We start from the raw sequence: 12,927 nt of genomic DNA on the forward strand, positions 1-12,927 counted from the left end.
TCTGCTCTCACACTTTGTTTGGATATTAGCTGGCAAGTACAGAAGGTCACAAATCACAGCTGTGTGTTGTTTCTGAAACATGGCATTTCATAGAAAAACTGCCACACAAAATTCTCTGCCTGTCAACTGTAGCGAGTCTTCTCTGAGAAAGAAAAAGACATCCATGACTTTCCAAGGGGAGGTGTCCAAAAAACAACAGGAGAGCTGGGAGTCCTCTGTTGGCTTTCCGTCCTCTGTGTCCTGGTTTATCTGAGTCTTAGGTGAACCTCTCATAAGATCCAAAAATGGATCTGAGTGAACTATTAGAAAACTATTATTCTATTTAATATTTTGACTATTATTTGACCATTCTACCATATATTACCATTAAAAAGACAAGATTAATTTGTCCTATAACCAGAAAACTTCTAGAAACTACAGTATTACCTTAAAACAGTGAAAAGAAAGGGCTGTTTGGTTAATAGTACATAATTCCAATGAGTAGAATGAAAGACAGAAATAAAACCAGTAAACACATACACTAAATCAGTACACTAATTATTCTGACACAAAAACTTTATTCAGTTTATTTTTTGTGCTGCACGAGATCACTGTGCGTACAAATGGTTATTATATTAAAGAGTTATCATATTCTCATCTGAAATTTAAGAAGTACTTAAAGGAATACATTTAAGTGAAAATTACAAATGGAAGGGATCAAAACAGCAAAAAGAAGCAGGAATGCATAAAAGAGAGTGTGTTTTGAGGAAAACAGATATGATAATAAAGCAGAAAATCAAGGGTAACAGAATTTACTACAGCTGTAGTCCACATGCATTAGTGGACTTACAATCTTTACTGAAGAACAGAAATCTTCTTTCTTGCTGTTTTATTACCTTGGCAACATATCCTCCATGTCAGCAATTACATAGGAGACAACAGTCCAAACAGCAGCACAGAGATTCATCTGGTTTGGATCCTGAACTGTCATCGTGTCCCCTTGAGAATGATGAAACCAGAAGTATTTATTGATGTCATCATGCAAGCTGGCACCTACAGAGAAAAATGGGCAAAGTTCCATTATAGGAATACAAATATTTAAAGAGGAATATAAACTTGAATCTGTTCCTGGGCTGTTTATTATTAAAGCCACATGCAACTGTATAAAATTCATAATATATTTGAAATAAAATAACTGCACAGAGTCGTGCCATGCGCAGTTTGTAGCTTTTAGGTTAATTGACTTGTGTGAGCATGAGGCAGCAAAAATTCACACTGGGGAAAAGCCAACCTTCCCCTGGGAGACTTGTTTCCTCAGCAACAGGATGCATCCATTTTCTTCTGAAACTAACAGAGTTCAAGCAGGAAAATCCCTACAGTAACTCCACAGCAGTGGCTACCCCCATTCTCCACTGATGAGTTACAACTGATTTATGAGTCCTTTCCTTGCTGTTATTTATGTTGGGGAACACTTTGGAATTTGTTTCTGCTTCTGAGTCCCTGTACATCACAAGGAGGTGCTGTTTGAGAACAAGTTTGCAGCTAATCTGGGCTAACCCAGGTAGCCCAGGACTACATTCCTGTCGCAGTCGGGAGTCCTCATCAGCTGGGGCAGAAGCAAGTTGAGCGAAATCACAATTCTTCCCATTCAGGAACAACTGATTCCCTCTGCCACCACATGGGAAGGGAAAGGACTACTTTTCCCCAAGCTAGGTGGGCTCAGGTAGCACAAATAATGCCTACAAGGCAGACCAAAACCAAGATGAGCTGGAGAAGCTGCCACCCGATTCGAAGCCTCAGTAGAGATGCTGGCAGAGGATTATTACTCTGGCTCTTCTCTTCTCCAGCACCCACTGACCCTCTTTAACCCCCTATTCCCCTGAATTTTCTTATTTCCCAGTTCATTACCTCCGCCTCTCCTCCAGTTTTATCAGCCTCCCTCAGCTTTGTTGTAATGTCAACAACCATTCCGCCATTAACAGAATTCCGCATCAGATTTTGAAAATTAGTTTTCTATTTTCCCCCACCACACTCATTCACACTTTGCAATTCCTTTGCATTGATTCCTTTGTCCTGCTCGCTGACCAGGGCTAAGAGGTGCACAGCTCCCAGGGAAGGACCCAGCTAGCTCAAGACCCACTCCTTTCTTGGTCTACAAACCCAGAGAACTGGTGTGAATTCACAAGTAAGAGCTATGGGCTGCAGGTACAAACACAGACTGAGGATACTCCTGCCATGGTGAGTAAGAAGGAAAAAAACCCAGAATTGTTTGACTATAAAGATGAAGTACATAAATTATTCATATATTTATTTACATGCAGTGGAAATCAGTATCAGATGATGAGGGCTTTGATAAACTCATGTGTGCTCCTAAGACTTACTGTTATGATTTTTCTTGGTTTTCCTGAAATGCCTGAAGCCTTTGAAGAGAATGAAAGCAAAATTTCCCACAGCAAGACTGTACATTCCTATAATACATATCTTTTGATCACTCAAACAATCATTCAGAACAGAGTCCAGCTCTCCCTGTGGGTAACAGGCATGTTTCTCTTGCTGTAATGGGGACTGACTTAGATGGCTCAGTTCACTGCTATTTTAGAGAGAAGGACTAGAAAGTAAATGCATTTTAATTCCATCCAAGGTGAAGATCCCTTCATAAGAGAGATAATAAGCAGGAAGACCAAATGCTATAGCATAAGGTTATACAGCATTGTGATTGATTTTATTTTAAGAAGCTCTTCTTATTCTTAAATGACCTGTTTGCTCCTGACTTGAGGCATTACAATCCCGCAGAAGTCACTGGGTAGGTTACAGGTGCTGAATTATGTTCTAATAATTTTAGCATTAAATTTAATGTCAAGTAATAGTCACTTCTAAAATTTTCATCTGAATCCTTTTAAATATATGTAATCATAAAAGGATTAAACAATGATAAATTCTTTAACCCATGGACTTCTGCACTACAGACATATTACAAGTAAAGCTGTTGAGGCAACCGTGTTACTGTTCTTGAACACTTCTGTGAGACTCAAGACAAAAATTGCCCAAATTTTGTTGTAGAAATTTCACTAATCACAGTAACTATGGATTTACAGAATGGCACTTATTCCTTTGAGTAGAACAAAAAACAAATGCCCTTTGATTTGTCATGTTTAACTCTCTGAAACACTGGAAAAGATTTTTTTTTTCTCTGAATTGATTTTATAAATCAGAAAATTATCGACTTTGACATCAAGCAATTACTGTGCAAGAAAATCCAAAGGTTCTCAAACTGGCCATGCTGTCTGTGTCATGAGGGCTAGCACTGAAGCCAGTGACCTGCAAACATCTTGAGAGACTAAGGAAAAGACTCTAAGAAAGCAGTTTTATCCTATGTAATTAGAAAAAAAAAAGTGAAAATCCATGTTCTTGGCTTTGAGCACAAGAAGAGTTTACAGCTGAGGGCCTCACACAAACCTCTGGACCTGAAGCACTCTGGGGCACAGATAAGACTGCAAGCAATTTTCATTGCAAGGAAGCCTCCTGCCTCCGAACTTGAGACTCCTCCATGCTGATGTCGGGTGCCTGCAGACATTTCTGCTGCCAGAGGTTGCCAGGCTGCAGTGAGACACTGATGAGTGCCCTTTCACCAGTAAATGCATCCAGGGCTCAGACCAATCCTTGCAGATGAAGAGGGAAGCTCTGCAGGGCTCTGCAGACTGCAGTCATGTTGGGTTACCTCAATAAAGTCCATGGGGACCTACAGCCTCTTTTCTAAAAATCTAACAGAAGAAGCAATGCTGTAAGCATAATTTGTTGTTGTTGTATAACACTTGTCTCAAGAACAACAGTCAATAACAAACGGGGGCTTATTTTTACCAAGCTAGGAGTCAAGTAAAACAGATGAGGAGCCATGGCTCACAGACCTGTAAATTATTCACCCATGCCAGCCACCTAGAAATGGAACAGCATACGGCCTTGAAAGAGTCTGTAACCTTTAATTAAGTACTTAAAACCCCTCAGTTGGGTGGTGTTATGTAAGTGTGTACCACATATCTCATTCGGATTCCCAGGTGGAACCAACACTTGAACAGAAAACCAAGAGATGGGCTTTGTGCTACACTGTTACATTTCATGCACTTCGCTCTTTTTCCTGCACTTGCAGAGCAGCCATAAAGAAAAAAAACAGCGGATGTTTGCCAAACAACCCTCTTTAATTGTCCTTTTTCAGTCTGTTCACTTTTACAGTGATGCAAGTCACATGAAGAACACTGCAGACCAAAAAGGAAATCAGTGAGGAAGTGTTTCTAGCTGGATATAATAGGTGCTGTGGCATGAAAACAAGGAATGCTAAAAACCATTGCCAAAAATGCTGTACATGTTACTTGAATGCATCAAAAATACTGGAAATTGAAAATTGAATAAAATTAGTAATTTACAGCTTCAATGAAATAATACAAATATAATTTGTATTACCATTACAAGGTGACAGAAAACCCTCTTTAGCACAGTTTAGTTACCTAATTTAATGCATATTACTGCATCCACAGTATCCCCCAGGGTCAAACAAGAGGACAAGTTGGCCAGAGAGGCTGCAGAGCCTCACTTTGGGACATTCAAAGCCTGACAGAACATGGTCCTCAGTAACCTGGTGCAGCTGACCCTGCTTAAGCAGGGGAGTTGGACTAGGCGAGCTCTAGTGCTGCCTGCCAAACTCAGCCACTCTTTGGCACTCTAACCCATGGTGCCTTGGGTCTTTCAGACATCTCCTAGAATTAACACAACGTAAAAAATATTCTTCAATTCAGAGTCATTCCTGTCTTGAAGTCATTTGATGATTCTCTGCATAATCTGCTATATCATACTTGGTTTGATGCATTGCATAAGGCAGGTAAAAGCAGCTGCTTTGGTAATTCATAATGATCATGTACTTTTAGTAATCAGCTCTGTAAGAGTGTCTTGAAAATACACAAACATTGAGGAATTCTGAAAAACAGTCCATCCCTTCTAGCTTCTGATCTTAGCATGAAATGCCCAATGCAAATACTCATTAGCTGATGATAAGGATATTGACTTGCCTTACAACGTGTTCGTTGGTTCAAACACCATTTCTTCATACATTAATAAACTGACAAAGGTCTTGCTGCCAGCTAAAGAAGACGAGATGCTGCTATTGAGGTAAAAGGATGTATGAACCACCAAATGAATGATGGGCATGTCAGTGATGACCACTGCTTGTCACTCTCTGTAAGACACTACTACCTTCATAAGCACTGCTGTCATAAGTCATAACTAGAATTAAACTCTATTGCCAGATACTTAAGCACTCAACTTATTGTCATTTGTGCAAACAACAATTGGGAAAGCAGATAACTATTATCAGAATGATTACAAAGGCAGTTTCCATAAAACACAAATATCTTCAAGGGGAAAAGCATGCAGTTACTTCAGAGTAATTTGACCTCTTAAAACATTTTGCATTGCATTCCCCTCTATATTTTATTTCTCTTCTTTTTATGCACCAAACAGCACTCAAGTGCCAAAGGAAGTCAAATGTGAGTTGTGGAGTCAGTGCATGTTTGCCACGGAGTCCTATCAATAGCTTCCCAGTTGTCTTTGCTTTCAAGCAACCTTCACAGCTATGCCATAAATGGGAAAATCCCCACTGTTTCTATAATCTCTCTTGGGTGTTCTGGGTCTTCAATATTACAGCTAGATCTCTGGGATACTGACCTCTGCATGCATGCTGCCTTATACAGTGAAGTTAATATGCTAATGATTTATAAAATAGTGTGTAACTTTTTCAGGTTTCATTTTATAGTAGTCCCTAGAGGACCTGACAGAATTGCCACTCTATTATTTTAAGCAGTATATATATACCTCTCCAAAGACGAAAAGATTCCAGCTCAGAAGCACATACACACTAAACAGACAAGAGGGGCTGAAGGATGAAAGGGGCATGCAGAGATGAAATGACACATTCATTTTCTCACAGCAGCTGAGAAAGGAATAGATGCCAGACATCTGAGCTGAGGACAGTGTCCTGTTGAGTAAGCTGTACTACCTCCTAACAGCAAAGTTGGAAATGCTCAATGTTTCCAAAAGTTTACAAATAGAAAGGGGTTATAACACCTGCTTCGCTTGCATCTTCCAAGTACCTGCTTGAGCTTCACCTTCGTGTCAAGACAAACTTACATTCTATCAAAGGTATTGCTTGTAGTAAGATGTCAAGACATCAAATGCCTGATCTGAAACCTTATTTTTATTTCTTCAGTGATTTCCCTGGCTATAAAAGACAGATTCCTTTTTTCCTGTCTATTAAATATTGTTTTGTTTCCCGCTTTTTCTTTAAGAAACAGGAAAAATTCTTTTACTTAATTTTCAAGCTTATTCTAATCTCAGATCTTTTTCATGCCAATGACACTATTCAGGAATGTACTAAAAATCTATAATGCCTTAAAAATAAAGCGAATCCTGATGAAATATACATGTCTTTTTCTTTTACATCAAGTACTCAAAATAATGAAAAAAGAGGCAAAGGGACATATCACAATATCCTATGCAGTTGAAAGCTGGTATGTACCAGGAAAGCATAAACACAGAAGTTAAGAGCATTCTATTCCTCACACATAGTAATAGAATCAATAGCCTCTCCCTTCTTGTAGCTGAAGCATTTCTGCCCTACACATTTTGAAAGGTCAAAACTTCAGGGCAGAAGTAGGAAGACACATGGCTTTTCCTTCAAAGGATATGTGCCAAAAGGAAAAATAAGAGGAAAGATAGGAACAGGAACACAATTTCTTATTTTGATTTTCATTTTGTGCCTTTCTAAAACCCAGCAAAGTCATAAATCTCAAATGGTCAGAGAGTAAATCTGCTTCAATGGCAGCTGTGTTTAGGATGGGCTGGCTGGGATGCTCTATCGGTGCCTCAACATCTCTTTTGCTGCAAGCCCTTTAGTGTGCTTGACTGCTTGTTTTAGGTGTTGTACAGATGTTTTGTCTGCTGCCCCGCCTAACCTCAGACTGCAGAACTACTACTGTAAAGAAAACCCAATTATTGCAGGCATCTCATGCATGTATTTTGGTGCTCATATTAACCTCTTCCTTTGTGGGATAACCTGTAGCTGACAGCTGGCTTTAATGCCAATTATTTAATTATCCATTTTTCAAGTAAGCAGAGGCAATGGAGAGTGCTAATGCTGTTTAGTGGGGCACTGACAGCATTAGTTTTCCTGTCAGTCTCAAATGATGAAATTACAGGCTAAGTTGCTTGAGTTTCATGGCTACCAACACTGAAATAGTTTCCAGTACAAAGCTTATAAATAACATCAGAAGCCCTGCTGTTTCACCTCCTGAGTCACTCTCTCAAAAGTCTTTAAAATTCATGATTCAAACAACAAGACAGAGGGAAAGCTTTCAGGTGGTTGTTTCAGTGACTAATTAAATGAGACTACAGTGTAAGGGAGACAATATGAAGTTTGCATTACTTCGTGTTTTGCTTAATGCACTTCGGAATTAATCCTGTGGATACACTAAACGGACTAAATTACAGCTCAGGATTATCACAGTTACTTTTGCAATGCATTAACCTTTCACTTATTGCATCAGAGGACCAGTGACAGTGGGGGATCCAACATAAACTTGCATGAAATGCTGTGAAATGAGGTGCCGGGGAAGGAAGCAGTTCTACTTCATAGAACACAGGTTGACTAGACTCTAAAATAATATCCTTAACAGCCCTTGACTGGGAAAAAAACCATAAATCCCCAGATAAATCTTCAACAGTAAAAAGCACTGGAAGTTCTTCCTCCATTCATGCAGCCTCTGTCTTAAATTGTCAAGGTTCTTTCTTTAATAAAAAAGAGAAAAGGATAAGTCTCCTAGCTGATGCTGCCTAAACATGACCCCCTTGCTGGTTTTCTCTCTGTGGGATGAGGACATCCTCCAAAGGCACACTCATCACTAATTTTTGAACCTTTTTACACTTCTGCCCACAGCTCCCTGTGGCAATGCATGGCGTGCCTGAGCATTTTGTGTGGGCTCAGTATGGTTCTCACTTCGTGAGCTGTAGGAGAGCACCCTCCATTTTTCATTCAGCTGAGTACCACTGATGGCTTAATACAGTTCAATCACACCTAACACTAACCTAGAAGCAGCTTTTTCCCAGGCTGAATAATCCTCCTCTTGCAGAAACTATTCAATATCTCTGAGGATGCAGGCTTCTGTTGACTCTTCTCCCTCTTCTGTGTTCCACCGCTCTTGAGATGAGAAGCCCAGTACTGCCTGCAAACACCAGCACCTGAATGGACTCATGATGTGACTGCAGCACACCACATCTCCTATGGATGCTTTCTGCTTTTTCTCTCTTCCTTCCTTCCTCAGCTGCATGAAACTGTGATTTTTACCTTCCCTGGGTTTTGACTTGACAACTTAAGACAATTATCCACAGTGATTCCCAGATCACTCTCCTTGACGATAACATGGATCCTGTTGCTCTGTATCCACTGCTCCTATACTGCATCACTCCACATTTACTGACACAAAAATGTCACTGGTTGTTGTATTCTTTAGACATTTTCTGCTATAAGATTACTGTCACATTTTCACAATCAGCTTTAGTTTTGATATCAAGTATTTGAAGCAAACTTTGCCAACTTGCTACTCTTGCTGTTCACTCCCTTTGCAGCTAACATGGAGTTTTGTGAACATCCAAAGTGACAAAAGAGAGGTGACTGGGCAGCCTAATAAAGACTTTGTCCCTTAAGAAGACTGACAATTTTTTTCTACCTTTTTAAAATCGGGTATTTACCATGAAGGAGGAAAATACCTCTCACCTCACAGTACTTTCTTCCTCTATAGTCTTTGATCCAGGGGCTTTTGATGACTGCACTGTACTTTACTGACCAGATCCAGCTACAAAAGTGGTTACAAACTTTTCTGAAAATGCCTTGCTAGATTGGTGAGGCATGACTTCTTTCTTCCAAAGCAACATGGACTCTTGAATTACTTTTGTACTTTGTGTTTTAGCTCTGTGACCACCCTGGCTAACTAAAACACAGACCATTATTTAGGGGATTCCCTGCTTAGAGCATATAAATTTAGAAGGATTATGTACCTGTGTTATATGCCTGTTTATGTTTGTATGTATGGTGTATATTTTAATAGAATTTATTTATTTTGTGATTTTTTTAAAAGTATATGCCTATATATGGTATGCAGGGACAACTTGAAAGGTTGATAGTTGTAAAAGTGATTGTTGGATTTATAAATCCCTTACATTTTGCATTCTCTTTTAAACATTGTAAGTGAAATGAAAGTCATTGCAAAATCAGCAATTTCTCTAATTTAGAATTCTTTTTCATGTGTTTGTTTATGTCTCAGCTCAGTAAAGCAGTTAAATATTGAGCATGTGATTTATTTTAATGCCATTAAGCTTTAAATGTCATACACAAGGACCAAGTGAATACTGGGACCCATTTCAACTATCTTTCTTGACCAAATGCTTTTCTGTTTCTATACTCTCTGTTTAACTGCACCATGTAGCTGACATTATAAGGTTGCTTAGAAACCCAAACTATTGAAGTACTTTCTTCAGCATTCTCTGCTAGCCCAAGAGCCTCCTGCTAACACCCAGGGCTAGACCCCTTCTCCACCCTGTTCCAACCACTTCCAAAATCACCCCAGAAAGGTTGTGGAAAGAGACACCCCCTAGACTATTTAAAAGTCACACGAGGGGAGAGAGAACCATGAAAATTACCAGTTTGTCAAGATTTTGAGTAGCATTTCTGTTTCCAGTAATTGTCCACATTCATTTGCATTTTCAATCCATTCAAGAAGCTTCCTCGTATTTTACAAGAAATGGAACTATTTCCTAAGCCAAACTCACAAACCAGTTTAAAGCAAGCCTTTAGGCCTCTTTTTCCAGAGGCTGCTGGAGACAGAGAGGAAACACACAGGTTCTCATTTGCTCTAGCCTTCCCTCCTCAATATGATTACAGCTAGATGTTTAATCACAAAGTTCCTGTAGGAGCCTTCCCACCAAGTAGTCCACTACTAGAAATGCCAATGTTCATAGGACCCAGCTAAGCAGAGCTCCCTTCTGCCCAGATGGTAGTGAAAAGAGCCAGTTAATGAACATTCTGGTTCTTAACTAGTTACGAAAAAAAAATCCTAAACCACAAAACCAGTCACCTAATTTAAGTAAAACACATCCAAAGCACACTACAAGTCTGTTTTATTTTATATCACAGAAACCAAAACTGCATTTATTCAATCACGCCCACAGAATGACCAATGGCTTTACTGCCTCTATTTTTCCATCCCACTGAGACTATCAAACTCTTCAAGTTCAGGGTGGATTTTAGATGTAGGACCGTAAGATAAAACTGGAAGAATATACTATGCCTACAACAATAAAATATCCTTCAAAATATCTGTGATTATTTGAGTTTTAAAGCAGTAAGTTATTTCATCACGTTAGGTGCTTCATACACTGGTGAAGTATCTTTTTCATTTGATCTCCAAACCAGTCTATATTTAGCTAGCTCATTAGTAACAGAAATGCCGAAAAGTTCTTGAAACAAAGTTCAAAGTTTATTGCAAGGTTCAGGACTGTCCAAATGAGGGAGTTTTCAGTCTTTAGGCGTGGGGTTCAAAGAGCCACAAAGCCAACAGGTCCATGGATGCTTTCTGGGGTTTGCAAAAGGCATGTGAAATGGAGCACAGCTCTGCACCAACACTGCTCCCTTCACACCTTTCTCAGCTGGCCCACCCACAGTGCAGGGCGCCTCAGCTGCAAGCCCCCCTTGGGATTAGGGTGCAGAGAACCACAAAACCCTTCTGCTCTAATCTAAAATCATGTTACCCAATGGGTGATGAACACAAAAGAGCAGGAATGAATATTTATTCAATATTTTAAGCAACAGATTGCATATGTTTGTCAGAAAAACTACAAAAGGACAGCACACTTTAAAAAGAAGAAGGATTAAAATAATTAAGGTACAGTGAAGACACTTGCTGCAACATTGTTCTTCACAATCTTAGAATCTCTCTGTTCTAATGTTTCATGTAATTACATGGGTCTTCATTAGGAAAAGAAAGAGGGAAATCAAAACATTTCTGTCCTTTAAAGTAAGGAAGTAGAGAAATTCCTCGCACCTGATCTGACTGCAGCGTATCACTGCTCGTATGTAGGCTCCAGCTAATCCACAGAGCAGAACTAACCCTAGAAGATGCCAAAGCAAACAAAGCAACATCCCTAACTATCATGACTCTTCCTACCTGTAAATCTGAGTTGCTGTAATAGCTATTTTGCCACAGTGAAAATGCACTTGTCAAAATGCTAACATACTAAGAGCAAAAAGAAACCCCCCAAAAAACCCAAAACACATGAACTTAGGAAGAACACCAAGAGAAGCTGACAATTAATTTTTAGTTGAAAGTTTAACCTGTTTGCTTTCACTGAACGATCCTCAGTCACATCAGTAAGTGCAAATAGAATTTGCCTTAAACACAGGCTTACTGCACTGTATGCCTTACTACCTGTTTTCTTATGAAGTGGAGCTTTACTTTGGTTTTGTTCAAATTAAACCTATATGGTTGAAGGCCTCATCTGAAAGACGGAAAGCAAAGACTGATTGGGTGAAAGTGTACAGAAAGAGAATAAGGCACTAGTGAGTCCAGCTGCCATGAGTGCCAAGCTGTTGAGTACAGTTTTGAAAACCCTCCTGCAGAATCAATCTGATTACATCCATTGCAATCATAATTTTGCAGAAATCAAGGATCAATATATATATTTTCACCATTTGTTAATAAAAATCTGCAAGGGCCCATTTAAAATTATATACCTCTACAGAAATTTCTAAGTAATTCCAAAAGACACAACATTTTACATATGATTCAACAAATGCAGATAATTTGATAACAGTGACCAAACCCTACACACTAAAAAGAAAATACATCTCTATTACTTTAAATACTACCCATGATCCTTCTGGTATATTGTGTCCATGCTAAAACTTATAGCAATGTTTACAGCTGTCCGAATGGAAGTAATTTCAATTTGGATTTAGTCAAAGAAATCAAAGACAAGCACAGCCTTGTAAAGCTGTTGATGGTGCCACATTCAAATACCACCTATAGATTAATGCAAGGGAGAAAAAGACCCAGTGATGATGATTGTTACTGGCTAAGAGCAAGATTATTATCAAATTATTAGAATTATTTTAATAGAGAGAAGCTAGAATTTAATACATTCCTTAAAAAGCCCTTAATCTCTGGATTGCTATGCTTGCCTCCCACAGGAGAAAGACATGCTCCCCAAATGCAAATTTTCAGCACCAGAATACCATTAGACTATTGGTTCCTTTCAAATACATAAATTGAAGACTTTTTACAGAGCAGACACATAAAAATAAATATTAAAATATATATATACATATCTGTTTACCAACCCACACATAATTAAAAACATTTCAAGAGCCAAATGCACACTTGCTAAACAGAGTGTCATGCTATATATTCAAAGGACTGCAACAAGTACTCAACTGGGATTATAAATCTTACCTAAAAATAACCTGAATGAAAAATTTTTACACTCTGGCCAATATTTATTTTACTTTGACATCCTCACCTTACTTTTACATCCTCACTTTAAAACTAACAGGCATCTGATAGTAAAAAAACCCAAACAAACAAAAAACCAAAAAAACCCCAACCCAACCCCTTCTCAAAAAAAAAAAAAAAAAAAAAAAAAAAAAAAAAAAAAAAAAAAAAAAAAAAAAAAAAAATCAACCCCCCCAAAACCTCCCCCCAGGATGATTTTTCTTGCTTTAAGGCCCATAATTGCAAAAAAATTGTGTGTGATTTTTGGTTGAATAGTCTCCATTTCCAGCTCCTACTGAACAAGAACTGACACAAAAGAAGAAAAACTGGTAGGTCACATTAGTTCTGGGTAGTGTGACCTTTG

The 12,927-nt window shown here is 38.7% G+C and overlaps 1 protein-coding gene across 6 annotated transcripts in view; it reads right to left on the reverse strand.

The window, feature by feature from the left end:
• Positions 1 to 536: 536 nt before the first annotated feature.
• Positions 537 to 12,927, reverse strand: part of CPQ (carboxypeptidase Q) — a 145,417-nt gene continuing 133,026 nt past the window's right edge. For all 6 annotated transcript variants that reach the window (XM_040078152.2, XM_040078134.2, XM_040078180.2 and 3 more), the window contains one exon: positions 537 to 1,032. In XM_040078152.2, coding sequence (XP_039934086.1) covers positions 872 to 1,032 — 161 coding nt within the window. In that variant the 3' untranslated portion in view covers positions 537 to 871. The remainder of the gene's footprint in view (positions 1,033 to 12,927) is intronic.

This window comes from Hirundo rustica, chromosome 1, assembly GCF_015227805.2.
Source record: "Hirundo rustica isolate bHirRus1 chromosome 1, bHirRus1.pri.v3, whole genome shotgun sequence".
In the NCBI taxonomy this organism is placed as follows: Eukaryota; Metazoa; Chordata; class Aves; order Passeriformes; family Hirundinidae; genus Hirundo; species Hirundo rustica.